Below are 11,344 nucleotides of genomic sequence, written 5' to 3' on the forward strand. Positions count from 1 at the left end.
GACATATTTATAAATTATTACAAGCTTTTCTCAAACTGCCTAATGTTTCTCACTTAAATTTTCTCATTGCTAACCTAATATCCTTATTATTTCTTAGCATTACAGCCTATTATTAATACACGTTTGTTTCAGTCTACTTTTAGTACATCTCTCCCAGTTCCTCAAGTGGACTTCCTGGCACTCATGCACAGCCATGATAGAGAATAGCTGTAAACTACAGATGGAGAAAATCAGTTTGGCTTATATTTAGTGTTTCAGAAAATATCAGTGTATTGTATCCATAGTAAAGATACACAACAAATGTTAAGAACACTTACTATACTTTTTTGTAATTTTATTAAATATTTTAAAAGCAAGGAGCTAATAAGATATTATTTGCTCTGGAAATACACAAAGGTCAGGTTTGTGTCAGAAAATAAAAGGCAAAATTTAAATTCATTAGCTTTGAATTAATCATTTTATCATGCTATTTGATTCAAAGTTAATGTCAGTGTTAAGTTTATATTTAATTCATTCTCAAACTTTTCCTTATGTCTGATTATTTTTTCCTTAGTTCATTAAATATCTTCTACATTCACAGGAATAATAAACACTAATTGATTAGAATTAAGGGGCTTCCCTAGTAGCTCAGTTGGTAAAGAATCTGCCTGCAATACAGGGGATTCGGTTCAATTCCTGGGTCGGGAATATCCCCTGCAGAAGGAAATGGCAACCCACTCCAGTATTCTTGCCTGGAGAATCCCTTGGACAGAGGAGCCTGCCAGGCCACAGTCCATGGTGCTACAAGAGTTGCACATGACTTAGTGACTAAAGACTAAACAATGACAAATTGATTAGAAAGGCTATAAATGTTATCATTCTCTTCATGCCAGTTCACAGCCAATATAAATTCAAAATAGAGAAACACAACAAACATTTAACATTATAATATATTTAACCAAATTTTATTACTTATATAGAGTGAATTGAGTAGAAGACTAGGTTTATAACAAGAAAATAAAGCTTCAGTGTATCCCCTTGAAGACATTTTAAAATGAAGAAAATAATTTATGTTGGAAAATCACCTAAATTTTTATCTTATTTCTATTATCAAAATATGTTGAACTTTACATGATATAAAACCTTTATTTTTATTTTGTAATTTGTTAAAACTCTATAGTCTATTAAACACATAAACAGTGTATTGACTAAAGGAAGATATATTCCCTATGGTGATTCAAGAACATTTTCTCACATGGTATAATCATCACTTTTTTCTCTTAAGGAAAGTCAATATCGTACATGGAATTCTCAGATATGGTCTGCTTTTATATTTTTATTTAAGTCATGAAAACAGGAAATCAAAGTGTCAAAACAGATTTTATACTTCTTGGTCTTTTCCAATATGGCCCAATGGACACCATTCTCTTTGCTGTCATTGCAATCCTGTTTTCTGTCGCTCTGATGGGGAATATCATACTGATTCTTCTCATTCAATTGGACACCAGACTCCACACTCCAATGTACTTCCTACTCAGTCAACTCTCTTTCATTGACATGATGTACATCTCTACCACTGTGCCCAAAATGGCAACTAACTTTCTGTCCAATAGTAAGACCATTACATTTTTAGGTTGCGAGATTCAAGCATTTGTGTTCTTGGTCCTTGGTGGAACTGAAGCTCTTCTTCTTGGTTTCATGTCTTATGATCGCTATGTAGCCATCTGTCACCCTTTACGTTACCCTGTACTCATGAGCAAGAAGATCTGTTGGTTCATGATCACATGTGCATGGACCAGTTGTTCCATCAACTCTTTAATACATACACTGTATGCATTTCAACTCCCCTTCTGTAGATCTCGACTTATTAATCACTTTTTCTGTGAAATTCCATCCATGTTGCCATTAGTGTGTCAGGACACTTCTCAGTATGAACACACAATACTCCTGAGTGGACTTATTATTCTGTTGTTACCTTTCATGGCCATTTTAGCTTCCTATGCCTGTGTACTTACTGTGGTATTCCAGATGAGTTCAGGAAAAGGGCAGACAAAAGCTATCTCCACTTGTTCCTCTCACCTGACTGTGGCAAGCCTGTTCTATGTAACCACTCTCTCTACCTATACAAGGCCACACTCCTTGCATTCCCTGGAAGAGGACAAGATCGTAGCTGTGTTTTATACCATTATTACACCTCTTCTGAACCCATTTATCTATAGCCTGAGGAATAAAGAAGTTATAAGGGCCTTGAGGAGAGTATGTGTGCAAAAAATATGACTGTAGGAATTCCTTATTGACTGAGACTGAATAACATAAAAAAGCTGTGCTTAAAATACTGTCTTAGAATATGTAAATGATAATAAAAACTGCATAGTAATATATGAAACCTAAGAAATGTTTATGAAGGAAAAAAGTGATAAAAATCTTTATTACTTCTGATATCAGAATTTCCTTGAGCATTGTTATTTTAACTAGATGAATTTTCAATATAGAGGCTTGAGAAACACTGTATTGTCCAACTTATTTAACTTTGAACACAATAAAATTCAACCCTTTTAATCCAATGTTTTCGTATTATGAATATTTTGAATGGGACATTTAAAACCTGCGATCCAAAGCATGGGGTTCCCAGATGATTCAGTGGCAAAACAATTTGCCTGCCGATGCAAGGATATGCAGGAGATGTGGGTTCCATCCCAAGGTTGGGAAGATCCCTTGGAGGAGTAAATGACAACCCACTTCAGTATTCAGTATTCTTGGTCGGAGAATCCCATATACAGAGGAGCATGGCAGGCTACAGTCAATAGCGTCGCCAAAGACAGATATGACTGACAGACCCAGCACACATTCAAAGCATATGGAATATACTTTATCCTAGAAAAGGAGTACGTCAAGGCTGTATATTGTCACCCTGCTTATTTAACTTATATGCAGAGTGCACCATGAGAAATGCTGGGCTGGAAGAACCACAAGCTGGAATCAAGATTGCTGGGAGAAATATCAATAACCTCAGATATGCAGATGACATCACCCTTATGGCAGAAAGTGAAGAGGAACTAAAAAGCCTCTTGATGAAAGTGAAAGAGGAGAGTGAAAAAGTTGGCTTAAAGCTCAACATTCAGAAAACTAAGATTATGGCATCTGGTCCCATCTTTTCATGGGAAATAGATGGGGAAACAGTGTCAGACTTTATTTTTCTGGGCTCCAAAATCATTGCAGATGGTGACTGCAGCCATGAAATTAAAAGACGCTTACTCCTTGGAAGGAAAGTTATGACCAACCTAGATGGCATATTTAAAAGCAGAGACATTACGTTGCCAACAAGGTCCGTCTAGTCAAGGCTATGGTTTTTCCAGTGGTCATGTATGGATGTGAGAGTTGGACTGTGAAGAAAGCTGAGCACTGAAGAATTGATGCTTTTGAACTATGGTTTGGAGAAGACTCTTGAGAGTTCCTTGGACTGCAAGGAGATCCAACCAGTCCATCCTAAAGGAAATCAGTCCTGAATATTCATTGGAAAGACTGATGCTGAAGCTGAAGCTCCATTACTTTGGCCACCTGATGTGAAGAATTGACTCATTTGAAAAGACCCTGATGCTGGGAAAGATTGAAGGAGGGAGGAAAGGGGATGACAGAGGCTGGGATGGTTGGGTGGCATCACCAACACAATGGACATGAGTTTGAGTAAACTCCGGGAGTTGGTGATGGACAGTGAGGCCTGGCGTGCTGCAGTCCATGGGATTGCAAAGAGTCAGACACAACTGAGTGAATGAACTGAACTGACCTGAACTGAACTGTTCCAGAGAGATAGTTTAGCACTCAGCAGTCCTCTGAATTCTTCACTTGGGAGAGCATGAAGCTGGAGGAGCATTGTATTCATGAATGAGGTAGGAAATTTGTCCATTTCATCCTTTTCTTCTCAAGAGTTTATATTATTTTTATTTATATGATAGTTAATCATATTCAATAATATTTCATAGTGATGACTTATAGGATAATTATTTTAGAAATATCATATATTGAGAATTTTAATCACTTGTATTAAAATAAAACATTTTCAAAATTGTATGGTTCCAAATGCAGTGCTAATTATGATTAACATTTCCATTTTCCAAACTTTATTTTATTTAATAATATTAAGGATATAAATTTTATTTGTACCTTCCAGTTCTACAGATTTCTCTATTTCTCATCTCCTGAGATGAGTTACCATATATTTTAAATAATTTATGCAACACTTATCCCTAAGAAAAGTGGAATTGAAAATTCCAGGAAAACTTGGTGAGCACAGTGCAAAATATGCATCAATTACAACAATTAGAAAATCCTATACAGCTAAATAAGTACAAATTTAATTGCTTATTTGGTTAATTGCTTATGTGATTTTCAGTTTATGAGTCTAACAATATGATTTTTACAAAAGTCACATATGGATTTGAGAGTTGGACCATAAAGAAGACTGAGCCCTGAAAAATTAATGCTTTCGAAGTGTGGTGCTGGAGAAGAATCTTGAGAGTTGCTTGGACAGCAAGGAAATCAAACCAGTCAATCCTAAAGGAAATCAACTCTGAATATTCATTGGAAGGACTGATGCTGAAGCTGACACGCCAAAATTTTGGCCACCTGATACAAAGAAACGATTCATTGGAAAAGATATTGATGCTGGGAAAGATTGAGGTCAGGAGGAGAAGGGGGTAGCAGAGGATGAGTTGGTTGTATGGCATTATTGACTTAATGGACATAGGACTGAAAAAACTCAGGGAAATAGTGAAGGACAGGGAAGCCTAGCCTGCTGCAGTCCATGGAGTCACAAAGAGACATGACTCAGCCAGTTAACAACTGTTGGGGTCCTTTAATAGAACAGGACCTGGCGGTCTGGAGTAGACGATAAGAACGTGAAAGAGAGAGCCAGAGAGAGACAGAGAGAAAGAAAGAAAGACACGGGACCCAAGCTCTGATGGAGCAAAGGTGCTTTAATGATTTTCTGTGAGTATATACAGGCTGTAGTATAAGAAATTTTTTTTGACAATGATAAAGAAAACCAAACGTACAAGAACTGTTACCAAGAGAACAAGGGATAATAATGGTCACAAGGTCAAGAGACAATCCATATCTCAAGAAAAAGGGGGGCGAGACTAAGCAGTTTTGTTGTAAAGAGAACATTTACTAAAGGAGACCCAAGCCTGTCTCACACAATGACCTCAGTCCTGAGAGCTGCACAGTTCTACTCACCTCTGGCAGAAGCTGATAAGGAACAGAGGATTTATGAGAAACAGCACATAGGAATCCTCCCATTAAACATTCCCTGACAAACAACAATAACAACAACAACAACAAGGAATTGAAAGACATATGCTGAGGATGATGAAACATAAAATTAAAGAGGATTCAAAAAATAGAAAGATATCCCATGCTCTTGAATTGGAAGTATCCATGCTGTTAAAATGGCTATTCTATATAAAACAATTTACATATTTAATGACATCCCTATCAAATGACCCACGACATTCACAAAACTAGCAAACACAATCCAAAAAATTGTATGGATCCATAAAAGATATAAAATTGCCAAAGCAATTCTGTGGGGAAGGGGGAAACAGAAGGCATAACTCTTCCAGGCTTCAGATAATACTACAAAGTTACAGTAATCAAAACTATGATATTGGTACAAAAATAAACATATGGATCAATGGGACAAATAGAGAACCTAGAAATAAACCTACACACCTATGGTCAATTAATCTTTTACAAAGGAAAAAAGAATATAAAATGACAAAAAAGTCTCTTCAGCAAATGTTGCTGGGAAAGTTGGACAGCTGCATGTAAATCAATGAAATTTAGAACACACCCTCATACCATACACAAAAATAAACTCAAAATGGCTTAAATACTTAAACATAAGACATGACACCATAAAAGTTCTGGAAGAGAGCATAACCAAAACATCCTCTAACAGAAATCACACCAATGCTTTCTTATATCCATCTCCCAAAGCAAAAGAAATAAAACCAAAAATGAACAAATGGGACCTGATTAAATGTACAAGTTTTTGCATAGCAAAGAAAACCCTTAAAATGTGAAAATAAAATGTATGAAATGGGAGAAAATATTTGCAGACATATGGCAAGGGTTTAATTTCCAAAATATACAAACAGCCCATGTGACTCAATATAAAATAAATAAATAAGTAAACTCATCAAAAAAATAAGCAGAGGATCTAAACAGATATTTCTCCAAAGAAGACATACAGAAGACCATGAGGCACATGAAAAGATGTTCTATATCACTAATTATTAGATAAAGGCAAATCAAAACTACAGTGAGATATCACTTCACAGCAGTCAGAATGTCCATCATCAAAAAGTGTACAAACAATAAATGCTGGGGAGAGGGTGGGGATAAAAGGGAACCCTCCTGCACTGTTGATGGGAATGTGAATTGAGACAGCCACTATGAAGTTGTATGGAGGTTCCTCAGAAAACTAAAAATAAAATTACCATATGACCCAACATTTCCACTCTGGGACATATATACAGATAAAACTATATGGCAGATTCATGTTGATGTGTGGCAGAACCAATACAATATTGTAAAGTGATTAGCCTCCAATTAAAGTAAATTTAAATTAAAAAAAGTTGAACCATAAAAAAAGATGCATGCACCCCTATATTCATAGCAGCACTACTGACAATAGCCAAGACATGGAAACAACCTAAAAGTCCACTGACAGATGAATAGATTAAGAAGATGGGGTATGTAATACAATGGAATACCACTCACCCATTAAAAAGAAGGGAATAATGCCATTTGCAGGAATATGGATGTAACTAATGATTACCAAGCTAAGTGAAGTATGTCATAAAGACAGGCAAATACCATATAATATCATTTACATGTGGAACCTAAAATATGACATAAATGTGCCTATCTATAACAGAGAAATAGGCTCTCAGACATAGAAATCAGACTTGTGATTTCCAAGGGAGTGGGAGGAGAGATGGAGTTGGAGTTTGGAGTTGGTTGAAATAAACTATTACATTTAGAAGAGATAAACAGCAATATCCTACTGTACAGCACAAGGAATTATATCCAGTCTCCTGGGATAGGGCAGTATTGGGGATATATGTTGTACCTATAGCTGATTCATGTTGAGATTTGACAGAAAACAGCAAAATTCTGTAAAGCAATTATCATTCATTAAAAAATTAATTAATTAATAAGAAGTTTAAAAAAGAATATTTTAAAAAGAACATATATATATGTGTATAATTGAGTCACTTTGTTTAGCAGAGATTGTACATTGCAAATCAACAATACTTCAATAAAGAAAAATGTGGCAAAAAAGTAAAACAAAACAAAACTAAAACAAATATATGGTTACAAAAGGGGAAAGGTCAGGGGGAGGGATAAATTAATAGCTTGAGATTAACATCTACACACTACTACACACTATTATCTATTAAAATAGATAATCAAATATATGGGGAAAATCTGGATACTTTGTTGTACATATATGGGAAAAGAATCTGAATCACTTTGCTACACATTTGAAACTAACACAACATTGTAAACCAACTATGAAAACTGGAAAAGTTAGTTACTCAATCGTGTCTGACTCTTTGCAATCTATGGACTGTAGCCCGCAGGCTCCTCTGTCCATGGAATCCTACAGGCAAGAGTATTGGAGTGGATAGCCATTCCCTTCTGAGGGGATCTTCCCGACCCAGGGATTCAACTTGAATCTCCTGCATTACAGGCAGATTCTTTACTAGCAGAGCCAACAGGAAAGCCATTAATCAACTATATCCATATATAAAATAAAATTTTAAAAATATAAAGATAAAACTGGAAAGAATTCATAAAAAACCCTACCCTTTTACTACTCTCCACTTCTTGTATTTTAGATTTAATAAATACATTTTTTTCAAAATAAAATAACAAATTATTTTAGCTATAAGCATTTTCAGCATTTTATTCCTTTTACTGATGGGCTTCCCTCATGACTCCAACTGTAAAGCATCTGCCTGCAATGGAGGAGATTTGGGTTCAAACCTTAGGTCAGGAAGATCCCCTGAAGAAGGGAATGGCCACTACTCCAGTGTTCTTGCCTGGAGAATTCCATGGACAGAGGAGCCTTGTGGGCTACAGTTCATGGGATCTCAAACAGTCAGACATGACAGAGAGACTAACAATCATATAATATACATATATACCAAATACTATGTTTATGCAGTTAAACACAACCACAATATTAAATATTATTAATTTGACTATATATATAATAGTATTATATATATTATAATATATATAATATGTGTGTGTGTGTGTCCATGCTAAATAATTTCTGGCATGATGACTCTCTGTGACCCTATGGATTGTAGCTCACCAGGCTCCTCTGTCCATGGGGATTCTCCAGGTAAGAATACTGGAGTGGGTTGCCATGTCCTCCTTCAGGGGATCTTCCCAAATCAGGGATCGAACCCGTATCTCTTATGTCTCCTGCATTGGCAGGCATGTTCTTTACCACTAGTGCCATCTGGAAAACCTATATCTACATCTATATCTATATCTTTATACCTTTACTAGAAGGTTTTATATTTTCATGAACCTAGTTAACATCTTTTTATTTTACCTTGAAGGACTTTTGATATTTCTTGCAAGACAGATTTATTAATGATAAATATGGTTGCATAAGGTTTTTTTTTTTTTTTGAGACTTTTCCCCTTTTACTACCAAAAAACAATTTTGTATGTATGGTAGCATTTTCATTTCAGTGCTTTGATACTCACTGATGTAAGAAAAGCAACTTATGAGGACTTAACAAAGAGATAGAGAGTAAAAAAGCTGTCAGCAAAAATTGCACTGATTGTAATAACAAATCTAAAAAATTCAATGGAGGCAGCTCAACATGCAATCAATTTGTGGGTAGTCCTTGGATAATCTGTGGAAGTGATAAATCTAATAAAGCTAGAGAATAAAAAATAGAAAATTGGTTGCTTGCATCGCATCATATGAAAGCTTAAAAAACTAGATGGTCAAGAATCTAAAATTTTAGTTACATTTAAGTTACTAAAATGAAAGTTACAATATTAAGTTAAAATCCACTTTGTATATTGTTCAAAGTTTAAATTACAGTATAAAGAAGAAAAATCTTCAGCAAACATCCTCAAATTATTGAGGATGGAAAGATTAAGGAAATTATTATTTCATATGAAAGACAACATTGCGAGCATAAATAAATATTTTGATGAATTGGAATATAATAAAATGTAAGACATATTTATTAAATGTTTGCTTATATATGTAAAGAAATCAACATACAAGATCAATACACAAACTGAAAAAGAAATAAACATATTTAGGATATGAAAGGTCTCCTATATGAACAAGAAATGCTCAGAAACTCAATATACATGTGTAATGAGCTCATTTCACATGCTAGTAAAGTAATGCTCAGAATTCTCCAAGCCAGGCTTTAGCAATATGTGAACTGTGAACTTCCAGATGTTCAAGCTGGTTTTAAAAAAGACAGAGGAACCAGAGACCAAATTGCCAACATCTGCTGGATCATCAAAAAAGCAAAAGAGTTCCAGAAAAACATCTATTTCTACTTTATTGACTATGCCAAAGCTTTTGTGTGGATCACAATAAACTGTGGAAATTCTGAAAGAGATGGGAATACCAGACCACCTGATCTGCCTCTTGAGAAACCTATATGCAGGTCAGGAAGCAACAGTTAGAACTGGACATGGAACAACAGACTGGTTCCAAATAGGAAAAGGAGTACGTCAAGGCTGTATACTGTCACCCTGCTTATTTAACTTCTATGCAGAGTACATCATGAGAAATGCTGGGATGGAGGAAGCACAAGCTGGACTCAAGATTGCCAGGAGAAATATCAATAACCTCAGATAAGCAGATGACTTATGGCAGAAAGTGAAAAAGAACTGAAGAGACTCTTGATGAAAGTAAGGGAAGAGAGAGAAAAAGTTGGCTTAAAGCTCAACATTCAGAAAACGAAGATCATGACATCTGGTCCCATCACTTCATGGCAAATAGATGGGGAAACAGTGGAAACAGTGTCAGACTTTATTTTTCTGGGCTCCAAAATCACTGCAGATGGTGACTGCAGCCATGAAATTAAAAGACGCTTAGTCCTTGGAAGGAAAGTTATGACGAACCTAGACAGCATATTCAAAAGCAGAGACATTACTTTGCCAACAAAGGTCCGTCTAGTCAAGGCTATGTTTTTTTCCAGTGGTCATGTATGGATGTGAGAGTTGGACTATAAAGAAAGCTGAGCACTGAAGAATTGATGCTTTTAAACTGTGGTTTGGAGAAGACTCTTGAGAGTCCCTTGGACTGCAAGGAGATCCAACCAGTCCATCCTAAAGGAGATCAGTCCTGGGTGTTCATTGGAAGGACTGATGCTGAAGCTAAAACTCCAATTCTTTGGCCACCTGATGCAAAGAGCTGACTCATTGGAGAAGAACCTGATGCAGGGAAAGATTGAGGGCAGGAGGAGAAGGGGACAACAGAGGATGAGATGGTTGGATGGCATCACTGGACTTGATGGACATGGGTTTGGGTTGGCTCTGGGAGTTGGTGATGGACAGGGAGGCCTGACGTGCTGCAGTTCATGGGGTTGCAATGAGTTGGACATGACTGAGCCACTGAACTGAACTGAACTGAGGTGATGTTGAAGGATTTAAGAACTGATTTTTTTTTTTTAGACTGTCAGCTATCAGGAAGCAAAATTTTATGATTGGGTGGCTAATAAATTTATCTATAGTGAGAACATGCTGCACCAAAGCTAACAGAATAATTGGTAATATTCTGTCACTCATACTATGTAGAAAATGGGCATGTTTATGTGTTGTTGGATTCTGATTGCTAGAATTTTGTTTAGGATTTTTGCATCTATGTTCATCAGTGATATTGGCCTGTAGTTTTCTTTTTTTGTGGGATCTTTGTCAGGTTTTGGTATTAGGGTGATGGTGGCCTCATAGAATGAGTTTGGAAGTTTACCTTCCTCTGCAGTTTTCTGGAAGAGTTTGAGCAGGATAGGTGTTAGCTCTTCTCTAAATTTTTGGTAGAATTCAGCTGTGAAGCCGTCTGGACCTGGGCTTTTGTTTGCTGGAAGATTTTTGATTACAGTTTCAATTTCTGTGCTTGTGATGGGTCTGTTAAGGTTTTCTATTTCTTCCTGGTCGAGTTTTGGAAAGTTGTACTTTTCTAAGAATTTGTCCATTTCTTCCTCGTTGTCCATTTTATTGGCATATAATTGTTGATAATAGTCTCTTATGATCCTTTGTATTTCTGTGTTGTCTGTTGTGATCTCTCCATTTTCGTTTCTAATTTTATT

The 11,344-nt window shown here is 36.0% G+C and overlaps 1 protein-coding gene across 1 annotated transcript; it reads left to right on the top strand.

The window, feature by feature from the left end:
• The first annotated feature begins 1,281 nt into the window (after window positions 1-1,281).
• Window positions 1,282-2,256, top strand: LOC139176042 (olfactory receptor 2AK2-like). The gene is given in 1 exon segment (XM_019963462.2): window positions 1,282-2,256. A coding segment is annotated over 1 exon segment (975 nt).
• The last annotated feature ends 9,088 nt before the right edge of the window (window positions 2,257-11,344 follow it).

This window comes from Bos indicus, chromosome 7 (assembly GCF_029378745.1).
Source record: "Bos indicus isolate NIAB-ARS_2022 breed Sahiwal x Tharparkar chromosome 7, NIAB-ARS_B.indTharparkar_mat_pri_1.0, whole genome shotgun sequence".
In the NCBI taxonomy this organism is placed as follows: Eukaryota; Metazoa; Chordata; class Mammalia; order Artiodactyla; family Bovidae; genus Bos; species Bos indicus.